This window comes from Anguilla rostrata, chromosome 4, assembly GCF_018555375.3.
Source record: "Anguilla rostrata isolate EN2019 chromosome 4, ASM1855537v3, whole genome shotgun sequence".
In the NCBI taxonomy this organism is placed as follows: domain Eukaryota; kingdom Metazoa; phylum Chordata; class Actinopteri; order Anguilliformes; family Anguillidae; genus Anguilla; species Anguilla rostrata.
This window is the reverse complement of record NC_057936.1, coordinates 5,591,056-5,605,873: the sequence shown is the minus strand read 5'-3', so window position 1 is coordinate 5,605,873 and position 14,818 is coordinate 5,591,056. Positions and strand designations below refer to the sequence as shown.

At 50.1% G+C, this 14,818-nt stretch overlaps 1 protein-coding gene across 3 annotated transcripts in view; it reads left to right on the top strand.

Annotated features, from left to right (window-relative positions):
• stk11 (serine/threonine kinase 11) overlaps positions 1–14,818 on the top strand; it is a 49,328-nt gene that overhangs the window by 7,799 nt on the left and 26,711 nt on the right. For all 3 annotated transcript variants that reach the window (XM_064330251.1, XM_064330250.1, XM_064330252.1), the window contains exons 3-7: positions 6,583–6,666; positions 11,454–11,543; positions 12,502–12,634; positions 13,163–13,299; positions 13,677–13,804. In XM_064330251.1, coding sequence (XP_064186321.1) covers positions 6,583–6,666; positions 11,454–11,543; positions 12,502–12,634; positions 13,163–13,299; positions 13,677–13,804 — 572 coding nt within the window. The remainder of the gene's footprint in view (positions 1–6,582; positions 6,667–11,453; positions 11,544–12,501; positions 12,635–13,162; positions 13,300–13,676; positions 13,805–14,818) is intronic.

The following is a 14,818-nucleotide window of genomic DNA, read 5'->3' as shown; positions in this document are numbered from 1 at the left end:
TTTAGGTTACAAGACCAGCTCCTTAGCCATTATGCCACACTGCCGCCCCTACACTACTGAGCAGTGACATCGCACTACCCAGAGTGCCGCTCGACGCTCTGAAACAGCGCTGGGTTTTTAGTGATGCAAGCGCGGGCCGTGTCAGAGAGCCGTGTGTCCCGCTGAGAGGGAAACCAAACAGGGTTCAGACACAGCAGGGCCTCTACTGCTGTCATCGTTTGAGAGGAGAGGGGAGGGGAGGGGAGGGGGAGATCTCTGCTAGCGATCTCCTCTTGTTGACTGTAATGCTTTGCTTCAGGCATTTTCCCGGTTGCGTAATGATCCAGCTCCTCCAGCCAGAGTCCTGCAGGTTTTTAAGGGTTTTCTCCTGGCTGGGAACAGGCCTTAGGTTGGTGACCTTGTGTGACGGCGACTGGGGTCGGTCCAGCTTTACCGCCACCTTCAACTCGTTGCGTCGTCTCTTACGTTTAGCTACTAGTTACGGTGTAAAGTTCTGGTCTTCGAGAGACAACCGCCATACATTGAGATGTAGGCTATAAAAAGTGAACCACTCTCAGCGTATAACGGTAAAAGTTAAGACGTTAGGCTAAATGGAGGACGAAGGCTGAGGCCAGTGGCAAGGTTAGGTGCCTTTTAGGTATGTGGGGCGAAGAGTTGGTAAAAGCCAAAATACAGGGGATGTTCGTTGCAGACCTAAGATGCGTAGATAAGCAATAGCTTTAATGATTATTTCTGTGTTGTTTTGTGTTCATTGTAGATGGCGATATGGCCGTGGCGGTGTGGTTGTTTACTTTCATATCGGTTACCAAACCCTACTGCCCTCGTGTACGCATGTGGGTTGTTTCTAGTATAAACCGTGTGAACACCGGTATCGGATATGAATCAGTTTTTAAAGGAAATATAAACAGCCGGACAAAAAAAAATTGCATATAGGCAAAACATCAGAACTGGGCATCAAGACCTACGCTTTAAATGCAGCCTTAATTGTACCTGACATTACAGGCTTTTCAGCATTTTATGTCCCTGATGGGCAAAAACAGTTATTAATACAGTAGAACCCACTTAATTGCATAACGGATTATCATTTTTTTTATTTTAGCTATTTGCATAGAATTGCCAAATCCCAAACCATTTTCCATTCATTCCATCGTAAGAGATTGCGTATTTGCACGAACCATTAGTGCACGCACGTTAGAAGTTAGAAGATGTGACATAAATAAACTGACCACTGCCCTGTAAAGACAGGAAACTGCAGAAATTTAGGAAGGTAGGTGGTTTCTGTTGAAAGTCATGTCGATAGTGGAGTGTCATGTGTGGCCGTAGGCTGCTTCATTCTCCTTCATTCTTTTATGCGATTAAGCAGATTCTGCTGCAAGTTAATTTGGCGTATCTAAGCTCGCATGTAAGCAATCAAAACATTAAAAACCTGTAATGCAGTATCATTGATGGTGATACTGTGTCAACAAAATTCACTGGACCGTTTCTAATCGTTTTGCAGGACCGTTTTTTTTATTTTTAATTTCTTGCGCACAATTTCTCCCATAGGCAGCTTGAAGAATCACGTAGGTGACCCGCCCAAGGCGTTTAAATGCAGGTAAAACCCTGGGTTTGCGTTGAAGAGAAACAGTGTTTGCAGACAGGAAATGAGTTTTTAGGTGTCCTTTTCTGCTGCGGGAATTGCAGGATGGTAAAATGAATTTTTTGTTCTCCTGGTAAACCCTTTTGCGCTTCAATTGTTTTTGTTCAAATACTGGGTGTTTTCAGGCTTTTTTTCGTCCACCAGGATATTCCCTTATTTATTTCATATTTAGTCCATTTTCACCCCCTTCAGATGAGTCATACTCGTATGGGAGATCAGGGGCCTGTTTCACAAACATAAACAGCGGTAGTCATGAGGGGCATTTATCCAGAACCTTCCGGCTCTTCCAAGTATCCCGTTGTGCATCGTGTGGGTTTAAGGACCTCATACGTCGGCAGCGCACACCTACTTCAGTCAGAAGTTGTGACAAAATGTTTTGACAATATGAAGTGCTCATAATGCTGCCAGTTGTATCGAGAGAGGGCGAGCAGTTTAAATAATGCTTAAATCACAGATTAACTGACCTTGTAATGCCAGCGCAAGCATCCTTTTCTTTCAGATTCTTGATCATAGAAGAAAAAGCAAAACGTATTTTTTTGTATTATGGTAGAAGTCGGCGCACGCAAAAGCCTTTTTCCCGTAAAAATGATACGCGGTGCGATTTTTAGCACGTTGTCATCGCAGTTCAGTTGTTTTGCAACGTATCGTTTTTCCCCGAAGTTGCAACGCGCGTCTTGTTTCCACTTGTCATGCTTTGTCATAGGAAGCCCGTGCGCAGTCCTCTCATTACATGTGCATTACGTGCATTCCAGAATGTCCTGCCAATCCTAGAAAGCACTACTGAGCGTTTCCGTCCCGTGTTCTGTGCAGTCTGGTAAGGGCTTGCTTCAGGTTCCCCGGCACTCCCCCCCCCCCCCCCCCTCCATTTTAATCCGTGCGTTACACTGCTGGCAGACTACCTGTGCCTGCAGGTATAGGTGTGCTTTGGCAATGGGACTGTGGCACTGGATGACCGAACTCCCCCTGCTTTGCTCTGCTACTGTTATATGCTACTGCTACTGATATATATTGTTGTCATGTTTGTACCCGACCCTGAAATGGTGCACTAGGGAATAGAAGAATGTTCCGGAGTTATTTGGCTGTCTTCTCTGGTGGTGGTGGTGGTGGTGTGTTTTTGTGCTGCACTAACTGAGTTACGGCAAAAACCCAAACAGGATTATTCCAAATCCTTCACTGGTTGACCTTGCTTTGTTTTGATAGTGAAACCCTACGTTGAAGTGGCGGAAGTGCTAAATCTGTCTGGGCTGAAAATAACTAAACCTCCCCCCCTCTCTAGGAAGGCTGTAGGCTAGACAACACACTCCCCCTGGTCAAAATAAGCTGCTGGCTTTCCTCCATGCGCGGACTGCAGAGTTATACATGGGTAAAGAAAGCAGATTAGCATTGCCGCTAGCTCCGGGGTCCTTTTGGGTCACCGGGAATTAAAGTTAAAGCTTTAAAGCGGAAGCATGAAAGTGTAAGTGTGTGAGCTGTGTGCTTGCGTGTTCATCACTAAAGCTCTATACACTGAACACTATACCGCCACCGATGTGGTGTCTATGCCAAAGATACTCCTATGGCCAGGTAATGCACTAAATGTGATCTGAATCTGTTCATGGTCTGAGGCGGTTACTGTTGGGTGAGAAAGTTGCGGCTCAAGGAAACGTGAAGGCCCGGTCTCGCGGTGGCCATTTTGTTGGCCCGGGGGCTTCGCCGATGATTTAGCGGAACGAGCCGCAGTGCCAAATTTCGTTCGGACTCGATCGCCGAGATCGCGATGCTAACGCTCCCTTTAGCGTCGTGGAAACCGCGCGCGCGCGCGGGACCGAGCGACCGACCAAGCTCGTCGCGACACCGCCGTTGCCGAGGACGACGCGAGCGGACAGCCGACAGCTTTTTTTTTTTTTTTGGCTCTTTTTCTTTTTGCTCTCTTTCTTTTTTAATCGGGTCATCAGTCTGCCGGGGTATGCCGCGGTCCCGCCGCTACTTGTTCCTGCGCGACCGCATTCTTCAGATGCCTTTGGCCGTTGTGTCAACATTTTCTCAGCGCGACACGAAAAGCCGGGGTGTGGAAGAATGGGGGGGGGGGTTTCGCTTAACCGTCCACACACTCCTCATCGCTCTGTCACAGCAGACGCACTAACACCTGCGTGCGGTTTTGGTGATTGCGTGACAGGTTAACTCTTCCCCCCACACACACACACACACACGTCACGGCTACACGGCTTCAGCAGGGGGCTGTGTGTCACTGGTTCCTGTTTTGGGCCCTGTTACATAACCCGCTCGGCCCTGTGTGTGATGTCACACCGGCTGTGACTAACTCTGCCCCTCTCTCTCTCTCTCTCTCTCTCTCTCCCTCCCCCTCCCCGCGCATCCAGATCATCTAAGCTGCTTCAGTTTCAGCAAATTGACTGACTGGAGGCGATGCGTCTTACAGTTGATTTCACTACACAGTAAAACGCTTTGTGTTAAAGCAACTCCTATAGTTCCCTTTGAACTCTGCTACAGTTGAGTTAGCACTGGACATTTCACTGTCTGCACACAGTACCTTGTACCTGTTTGATGCTTCCATTCATGTATGCATGCGGTTGTTAGGCTATAAACTACTGCTCATATTGGGAGCTGGGTTGTAGAATAAGCTTTAAAATGAGAAATGAAATGTGGACATGACGTGATCCTTGCCAGAACAGTATGAGTGTAACTACAGGAACAGGGAGTTGTCTGTTTGAAGAAGTGTTTCAGTGCGCTGGTCAGCAGTACAGTGCGTGCACATGAACGCAGCCTAACACGCACACAGTGTCTCATTCCTTGTTGTTTAGGATTTGCGCTTCGCATTCTGAGCCTGTGGACGTGTGGGCCACGTATTTCTGTTGACTCTTATTCGACGTTGGCCTCCTCGCTCGCTCTGTGGTTTACTCAAGGCCGAGGCATCGCTGCTCTGTCTGTGAATGCAGAAGCGCAGCTTCTGGATCAAGGTTAATCAAGCTCTGTTTACTTAGACTTCGCCGTTGTGACCCTGACCACAGTGAGTCAGATTCTGCTTTAGGCCATCCACCCAAGGGTTCACAGTTTTTTGTAAGGGGGGAGGGGGGTGGAGGGAACTGTGCAAAACATGTTGGGTGATGAAAGGCAAAGAGCCAAACTGACGGCTAACTTTCGAACGGCTAAGCGGCCGGTGTAGGTCTGGGTAAAAACTTGAGCCTGGCTTGGATCTGGTCCCAGACCCTGACTGCTTGTGTAGTCGCCCTGTCAACTTGTGTAGTCGCCCTGACGCTGGTTGGTGTTTACCAAGCATCGCAGTTTCCTGGAGACTTTTTTTTTTTTTTTTCCTGGGTTAGTCTCGCTGAGATCGACATCTCTGTAGCGAACGAGCCCTGGAGCCTCGGGGGAGTCCCCAGATGGACTCGAACCCGCAGCCTCCTCCGCGCGGGACGGTGGCGCTCACTGACCGCCGCTCCAGCGTGCCGCCCACGCTCCTCGGGTTTCCGTAGCGACACGGCACGGCACGGCACCCACGCTGTGAACGAGCGATGGTCGCCGATTCAAAAATGCCGCTGCCCGACTCGTCTACAGCCTTCCCAAATTCTCCCACGTCACCCCTCCTCTGCTGCGGTCACTCCACTGGCTACCGGTCGCTGCCAGGATCAGGTTCCGAGTCCTGACCCTCGTCCGCACTGCAGCCGACAGGACGGCCCCCGTCTACTTGCGGGACATGATTTGATTCTGTACGCCTGCTCGACCACTCCGCTCTGCAGCAGCAGGGCGCCTTGTAACCCCTCCCACCCGAGTAAAGGGATCACGGAGCTTCTCCACCCTAGCTCCCCAGTGGTGCAACAAACTCCCTGTCCCTCCTCAAACCTCTGCCTCACTACCCATCTTCCACCGTGGTCTGAAGAAGCATCTCTTCAGGCTTATACCTGGACTAACCACCACCACTACTGTATGTCATTTCACTTTAAATCCCCCCCCCCCTTTCATGACACTCATGCTACACGTACCCCCCTCTTCCAGCACTTTTTTTGATAATTTGCATTTGTCCTAATATAGTAGCTTGTTCTCCTCCCCTAGTTTGGCTTGGCATAGGTTAGGTCAGAAATGGTGTTCACTGCGCGAAATAAACCGTGTTCTTGGCTAGAAGTGGCCGTACGAGATGAGATGAGTTGTTGAACCTGCGTTTTTGTCATTTTCCAGTGACCGTGAAATGCACTTTGGATAAAAGCGTCCGCTCAGTAAACGTGATGTTCGAACCTGGGCGCGTGGCGCTCCGGTGACTGCAGGCTAACACCGGAGAGCCGCGGAGGTTTCGGGAAGGAACCTGCCGTCCCGTCCCAGCCGCGGGGTGATGGCGGTGCCGCCAGGGTGCCCTGCTTCTGACTCGGGCCCCAGAGGGCAGCCGGACAAAAACGCAACGCTAATGGATTTAGGACAAAGTGGACGGGACGGGACTGGACGGGACGGGAACTGTGTGAAAGATGAAGCTTGTTATTGTGCCGCTCCACCAGATGGGCACAGTGTACGAAAGGTCCTGGAAACGAAGTGCATTTGTGACTCGCGGCGCGTGTGCCCGTTTGAGGAGAAGGCACTGGCCCGGGTTCAGTGTGTTTTTTTGTCTGTTTGCATGGCACGGAGCGACCTCCAGGCCTTTTGCGTATTGTATGTAAATAATAGCAGATGCATTAGGTTCCCAGAAAAACCAGTTTGATGCCCGGACGCTCCAAGTCTAAGTGCAGTTTCCCGACGATGCTTTTTTGCATACTCAAATTAGTCCTTTTGATGTTCTTATTTTGTGATGAATGTTAAGAATTTTGCTTATGCAGCTCTGTGTTTAGAGACCACGGCTCCCTCTGCTGGACAGTGGCCAAAGTGCTGTTTGTTGTGTGTGTCTTTATGTTGCCTGGTTTGTTTCTGTTGACTCCTCGTTCACCCGATTCATCCCGTAACGCGCACATTTCTTTGTTTCTCAGGGAAATCCAGCTTCTACGAAGACTGCGACACAAAAATGTGATCCAGCTGGTGGACGTGTTGTACAACGAAGAAAAGCAAAAAATATATCCTTTTCAAAAGGTGTGCATGGGGAGGGAATGTTCCTGACCTCAACAATCATACCTTAAAAACTATATCTAATTCTATGCTTGTGTTACCTCTCAGATTACTGTAATACGCCATGTTGCAGTTCTGTATATAGGTATAGTTATATTCCATGTAGATACAGTGTGTACATGTTAATATGTGATGTGTGAAGTGTCTTTCATATATAATGTGGGTGTACAGTGTGCTTTTGCATGTAACAGAGGAATAATGGGGTTGATGTGATTATGCCTGTGTAGTGTGTGGTGGTGAATGCGTGGATGGTGAATGGATGGTGAATGTGCTCTTTGTGTGTGAAATAAGGCTAGCAGGAATGAGTAATGAGAGCAGCTGTGGTCGCGGGCCGAGGCTGCAGCTGGGCCGCACGTCTGACCTCATCAGAGCACCGCCACGTCTCTGCAGAGTGTGTTACACAGAGCTTACACTGGGCTTACACAGGGTTCACACACTGGGCTTATGCACTGGGCTTACGCACTGGGGGAGTGGGTGAAGGAGCAGCACGTGTCCAGCAGGGGGCGAGGGAAGTGGCCCGCTTTAGCACAAAAGCAGCCTCACATGCTGGTGAACCTAAAGGGAGGCACGTGTACAAGAGCCCACCTGCCAGAGATGTTGGGTGCGCTCCTGCAGTTGCCCTTGACCAAGGCACTGGCCTCAGAACTGGAGTTGGTCCCCAGGCACAGCACTGAGAGGCAGCTGCCCACTGCTCCTAAGTAACTAAGGATGGGTCAAATGCAGAGGACAGTTTACCCCTCGGGGTTCAATAAAAGTGCATCTTATCTTATCATAGATGGTTCATCTCCCTCCATCTATTTAAGGGAACACAGCAGTTAATTAAAAAAAACCCAGCCCTACACTGCTGTAGCCTGGGTTCTGCAGTCTCTCCAGCATCAGGTGAGAGGAAAAATATTGTCAAAGATACTCTGATCTGGCCCTTTGAAGCCTGTAGTGCTGCTGGTTTTCATTCTTCCCCTCTAATCCTGACGGATTTAAACCTGGCACGCTACGTGAGTTGAATCTCTGGCCAGTCGGTGGCATTAATTGGCCAATTAACTATCGGGGTATAAAAAAAAAAGCCCGGCAATTTGTGCCTCCCTGCTGTGTGTGAACCTTTCAGTGAAATCCAGCCTTGGTGCTTCAGGACCCTTTTCATCAGAGTCCAGCCGTTGGAGAGCTGCAGGACGTTCGGCCGGTTGTGCTGTTCCCCTTAAAATTGGCGGCCGGCTCAAACCTGGGGGGAGACGGGGGTGAGGTGAGGTGGCCACCGCGTGATGATAAAACGGATTTTAATTCGACGGGGGGTAGCGGAGGGATTCTGTGCGCCCTCCGACTGTCTCGGGACGAGAGCGACTAGCACCGCTCAGATTTTTACGGTCGGCGGGTAGGCACTGAGTGTTCCTTCACAGAGAGCACATCAGGCACTGAGGCTCCTTCACAGGGAGCACATCAGGCACTGAGGCTCCTTCACAGAGAGCACTTCAGGCACTGAGGCTTTTTCACAGAGAGCACATCAGGCACTGAGGATCCTTCACAGAGAGCACATCAGGCACTGAGGCTCCTTCACAGAGAGCACACCAGGCACTGAGGCTCCTTCACAGAGAGCACTTCAGGCACTGAGGCTTTTTCACAGAGAGCACATCAGGCACTGAGGCTCCTTCACAGAGAGCACATCAGGCACTGAGGATCCTTCACAGAGAGCACAGTGGGCACTGAGTATCCTTCACAGAGAGCACACCAGGCACTGAGGCTCCTTCACAGAGAGCACACCAGGCACTGAGGCTCCTTCACAGAGAGCACACCAGGCACTGAGGCTCCTTCACAGAGAGCACGTCAGGCACTGAGGCTCCTTAACAGAGAGCACGTCAGGCACTGAGGCTCCTTCACAGAGAGCACGTCAGGCACTGAGGCTCCTTCACAGAGAGCACATCAGGTACTGGTCCTCCTTCACAGAGAGCACGGCAGGCTGTGAGTATCTGCAGTGACTCTAGGGGGAGAAAGCCAATAGTGGATGCAAGTTGTAGTTCAGCTCTGTGGCCACAAGGGGGCTCCCTTGACTTGCCTGACATGAAAAAACCTGCACGGGTCTCCTGATGACCACATAATGTATTTTAGTCTCACAGCCCCCCCCCCCCCCCCCACCCTGTTGTTGGTTCTAATCATCTCTGCAGGCTCCTTGGAAGTCTGCCGGGCTGGACCAGGCGAAACTCTCATTACCTTTAATGCGTCTGACATTAAAATGCCCTGAAATCGATTGCTCTTTAGAGTTCAAAGTAGATATTTTAAAAATAGGCTCTGCGTTTATAAGCGTGCCTGAACTGGGATGGCATCCTTTGTGATCGCGCAGTCAGCCATTATATATATATGTGTTATGGGACCGTATCGGGACACGGGATCAATCCAGGGGGACGACGTTTAAATTCGTTGTACAGAAGTTCAGTGCGTTTCCTTTATTCTGCGAGACGTGCAGCGAGGTGGAGCGGGTGAGGGGTAAGGGGGAATGACTGGGCGTGAAAACACAAGGTTGTGAGGTCAGCGAGCCGAACTTTCCTTTGTCGTTAAGAACAATCTTCCCGTGGATCCCTGCAGTGTGAGCAGAGGTCAGTTATGCTGCTGATGTGCGGGTGTACGCAGTCATTGGGCCTGAGGTACGAGCGGCAGGGCGTTCGTGGGCGAATGGAGACGTTTAGGCTGTTTATTCAGACCAGGCGTGCTCCTGAAGTTGCAGTGGACTTCACAGCCCCTGTGGCTCAGTGTCTGACGGGGGTTTTTTTTTTTTTGGCTCGCCCCTCCGGGCGGCGTACGGGTTGACCAGGGGTCCGCGGCGGCACCCTGTTATTTAAAGACGGTGCGGTGATGTCTCGTCGTGTTCTAGGGTCTGCTTTTCTTTTTCTCATTTCCTCTACCCCCCCAAATCCCCCCTCCCCTCCCCTCGGACCCCGCTAACGGACCCAGCTGCGCGGCTCCTCCGATCCCTTAGCGGCTAATCAGAATTACTGATTGAGGGCAGAGAGGAGGAGGAGGAGCGGCGGCGGCGGCGGCGGTGGGGGAAGATGCAGTTTGTTTCCGCTCCTCTCTGTCCCGCCTCGCTTTGCTTGCCGGTCACGCAGCCCCCCGCCCCCCCCTCGCCTCCGCTGCCCCTCCCCCCCTCTCAGCAGGTTATTATTGGCCACGCGCACTCTGGGATCCCCCTCCTACGGGGAGGGAGGTGTCTGACGCAGTAAGCCAGCGAGGAGCTCCCACTGCGTCAGAGCGCCTGCCGCTGTCCGCACTCCTTCATTTCCTCAGCCCTGTTTTCTCTTTTTTTATGAACCCTTCAGCCCTTTCCTCCTCCAGCACTCGCGCTTCTCCATCTCCTCCTAAGTGCTCTCTGCCCCCCCCCCCCCGCCATCGCCTCAGACGTGTGACGCAGCCCCGTGTGACGCCTTGGCGGTTGTTTTTGCGGTTCGTCGTTCGTTTTCCGGTGCTTTTGTGTTTTCCGCTGCCTTGTTTGGCGTTTCTCTCCCTCCGTGGCCCCTGAAGCTGACTCTGAAACGAGGAAGTTAGGGTTACAGCTTTGACCGGACCTGTCAGTTTACCATCGGCATTACCGTCAGTTAACCATCGGCATTACTGTCAGTTAACCGTCGGCATTACTGTCAGTTAACCGTCGGCATTACTGTCAGTTAACCGTCGGCATTACCGTCAGTTAACCATCGGCATTACTGTCAGTTAACCATCAGCATTACTGTCAGTTAACCATCGGCATTACTGTCAGTTAACCATCGGCATTACCGTCAGTTAACCATCGGCATTACCGTCAGTTAACCATCGGCATTACTGTCAGTTAACCATCAGCATTACCGTCAGTTAATCATCAGCATTACTGTCAGTTAACCATCTGCATTACGTCAGTTAACCATCGGCATTACGTCAGTTAACCATCGCATTACTGTCAGTTAACCATCGGCATTACCGTCAGTTAACCATCGGCATTACCGTCAGTTAACCATCGGCATTACCGTCAGTTAACCATCGGCATTACCGTCAGTTAACCATCAGCATTACTGTCAGTTAACCATCAGCATTACTGTCAGTTAACCATCAGCATCACCGCCAGTAGACGGGCAGTTTATCCAACATTGTGCAGATAAATGGTGTGATTTTTAGGGGCTAGCTCTGAAACATGCCGCTTTATTCAGGGGTGCCGCATTAATGAGGTAACGAGCCGGTTTATTGCAGCGTATGGAGAAGCGAGATAATGCTTCTAGCAATCTCACTGCTGAGCACCGCACTTTACATTCCCTCCACAAAATGGAGGAGTTTTGTTGGGCTTGGGGTTGAAAAGAAAAACTCTTCTTCTTTTATACAAGTGCTTTCTTTTGTAGTCAGTCGTGTCCGTGCCTCCCTGCTGTCGTCTGTAATGCCGCGTGACTTTGACTCCTTGATCACCGAGAACGCTTCGATTTCTCTGGCCACCCTGGCATCTCCGTTGGCTCGTCTTTCAGCGGGAATATTATGGGTTGGCCGCTGATTTCCCCCTGTACGGTTCGAGCACATGATATGTCTGATGTTTGTGACTCCTGTCGTGAATTAAGGAGGGGGGAGATTTTTCTACGTTTTCCCTGGTGCGAATTGCGCTCTGTCGCTAAAGTGCCGTCGCAGGTGATCTCGCTCTTAAAGGCGGAGCCGGGCTGAAGCTCGACATCGAGGCGGCCTTCCGCTTTCTCCTCTCCCTCCTCCTCTTCACGCTGTTTCCCTTGACGGTCGGCACGTATATGGTGATGGAGTACTGCGTGTGCGGCATGCAGGAGATGCTGGACAGCGTCCCGGAGAAGAGGTTTCCCATGTTTCAAGCCCATGGGTGAGTTTGCGTTTCGGGTAATCTCAGGATTGGCGAACTGGCCGCCATCTGTGGCCTTCTTCCTGTTTGTTTGACTCACCTGGCAATTAAACTTAGTGCAAAGCACTGCCAATTTCCTTTAGTGATTTTTTTTTTTTTTTTTTTTTTTGTTATTTTAATTATTTAAAAACATTTTTTTTTTTCTAAAGCGTTTTTCATTTAAACAGTCTCAAAGTGCAGTGCAGTGAATGTCTTTTTCACCCCAGTGTAAAAATGTTTAATTGTATGAATCATATTTAAACCTGTTAAATGCTCCCTGGTCCTGGGGGGCACATCACCCCCCCCCCCCTCCCCCTTGTTTGTATCCCACCTAAGCACTCAGTAGTGTAGGCTTTATTAATGTGATATTTAATGTCACGATCATTTCCACAGGACACTTCTGCATGTAATCAGCCAGGAATCCCTGGAGAATTAAATTGTGCTTGTTAGTGTTTGTTAAAAAGTTGTTTAATTCAAAACATATTTGTTAGTACGGTTTGTTGTATAAATCTGAGTATCTGAAACCAATATTCCTAGACTGCCAGCATCATTAGTAGTTCACTTAATTTCTTTTATTCATTGGATACTTTTATTACTTAGATAAAACGTCTAAACTACATCTCCATACGAAGCTGTGTGTCCACTTTCCAGTTTGAGGCTCAAACTAAGAGAAATGACCTTGCATGCTCCTATTAGAATATATACAAGAACCCATATCTAACAAAACAGGTGTTTGTTTTCTGATGGTAAAGTCCTTATAAAGGAATAACAGTCCAATCCAGTCAAACTGAGAGCAAAGCATTAGGGTGTCCCCAGAACCAGGCATAGGACACCTTGCTCACACGTGTGTGTGTGTGTGATTTACACCTTATTAATGTGCTTCATAGAGAGCGTTGTTCACTGGTTTGACCGTTTGCATTGATGTTCTCACCTGTTTTAGGTACTTCTGCCAGCTCTTGGATGGCTTAGAATATTTGCACAGCCAAGGAATAGTGCACAAAGACATTAAACCAGGGAATCTGCTGCTGACCACGGACGGTGCGCTGAAAATCTCAGATTTGGGTGTAGCAGAGGTAAGGGCAGCTACTGTGTGAGTGAGCGAGCGAGCCGCGAGCATGCTAATGTTTGCTTAGCATCGCTAATTACCCTAGCGCCTTGGAGTTCTTCCGCCCTTACTCGCTAGTCTGGGAACGTGTGTTTGCCAATGTAATGTTGCTAATATTTATTCAGGTGAGCGCGATTATGTTTCTCCTGTATTGAACGTCGTTCTGGGTAAGAGCGTCTGCTGAATGGACGTAATGCTGAATGAATGCAAAGCCAAGTGAACGTGTTGTAATTGGGAGTGCTCATAGCATGTGCTCAGGAGAAACACTGTAGTCTGCTCAGTTTCGGTCGGGTGCTGTTCTGCGAGGCCATAGACACGAGCTCGGCCAATCGCGAATGGAAGGTCTAGCCTTTTGTTGTTCACGTCGGATTGGCCCCGCCCTGTTTATGGCAATAGCCTTTCCGTTATTAATAATTCCAGCAGGATTATAGATTGACTCCAGTCAGAGGAAAAAAAGGTGGCGCGCGCGAATGTGATGTCACTTCCTGTCTCCCAGGCGCTGCACCCCTTCGCCGAGGACGACACGTGCAGGACGAGCCAGGGCTCCCCGGCGTTCCAGCCCCCCGAGATCGCCAACGGGCTGGACACGTTTTCGGGGTTCAAAGTGGACATCTGGTCCGCGGGCGTCACACTGTGAGTCGGGGGGGGGGGCGCTTGGGCGGGACCCCGCACACCCCGCGGCTCGTCCTGGGGGGGGGGGGGGGTAGGGGCACAATCGGAGGAACATCTGCTTTTTGGATAATGAGTTAAGGCATGCCATGCTGGGGAATGCTTTGATCCCATAGCTCACACCGGTGCAGTCAGGCTTCTCCCTGACTCTCATAGGTGACCTTCTCTTCTGGTCCTTTAAGGAACTTGTAATGTGTTTCCAGACTGCTATACCATGCAAAGCAAAACTTGTTTCCGCCGGTCAGTTCTGCTTCGCTGGGCCAAAGCCCTCTTTCATACGGCCCGTGTTGTTCACTGTGAAAGTGGGGAAAAAAACGAAACGGAAACCTTTTCTTTTGCAGATACAACATCACTACGAGCCTGTATCCGTTCGAGGGGGACAACATCTATAAGCTGTTTGAGAACATCGGCAAGGGGGACTACAGCGTTCCGGAAGACTGCGGCCCCCTCCTGACAGACCTGCTGAGAGGTAAACGCCCCCCTCCCCCATCCGTCGCCCCCCCCCCACACCCCCCCCGCCCGAAAACAGCGGACCGATACTGCAGGATGTTTGGGAATGACCCCTTTCTACTACGCTGGGCAACGTTGAGGGGGCGTGGCGGGGGGTCAGTTGTCACGGAGAAACGAGGGTCCATTTCGTGTCGTGTCCGCCATTAGGAGTTTGCAGGTTTATGTGCGATCGTGTAACAAAATGGAGGTTAAAGCGTTCGTGTTCTTCAGCCGGGCTCGTTGAGAGGGCGCAATTCTCTTAAACCGCTCTTAGAATTTTTATCTGGTGGTGGCCTTGTACAAGAAAGACTTGATTTATATATATTTTTTTTATTATCTGAAATGATTTTATGTGCGCACAGATGTGAATTCATGCTCTGGTTGAGCCATACAGTGAATGTTAGAAAATGTGCAGGAGAGGTTAAAAACCAGAGAGGGCTTGTGCAGGGACCTCCACTGTTGAGAACACCGTTAGGCTCGACAATTAAGACAGAATCAAATGTACTTTTCTTTCTTAGCAGTGAGCAATGTCCTTCAGGGCTGTTATGGGTTTTGCAAAAAAAAAAAAAAAAATTTTTTTCATTTTTTTTTTTTGGAAACTCGATATAACCAATGTGTTGAATCCCTAGCTAGTGAATTACAAAAGAATAGAAAAAGGCCAGTGGCCTCACACAGAGAACATTGAACACAGAGTGTGTTCCCATTGAGGATGCTGTCCCTGTCCAGGGTTGAGAGCGCTATATTCTGGCTGTGGTATGAATGGGAAGCAGTGTGTGTGTGCGCGGAGGGGGGGGGTCTGGACTCTGTCCTCTCAGTCTCTCGGTCTCCTGGCTGTAGTTCCCTGTGTGGCACGGCCACCCGTATCCCACGCCGTGGCTGTCGCTCCGGTTCCATCCACGGTTGGGTGAGATTTCAGTCGCTCGCCAGCCTGGCGTAGCGCGTTATCTGCTAATCAGCTTGGCAGGGCTCAGGCGACGGATTTGAGAGCCGCACG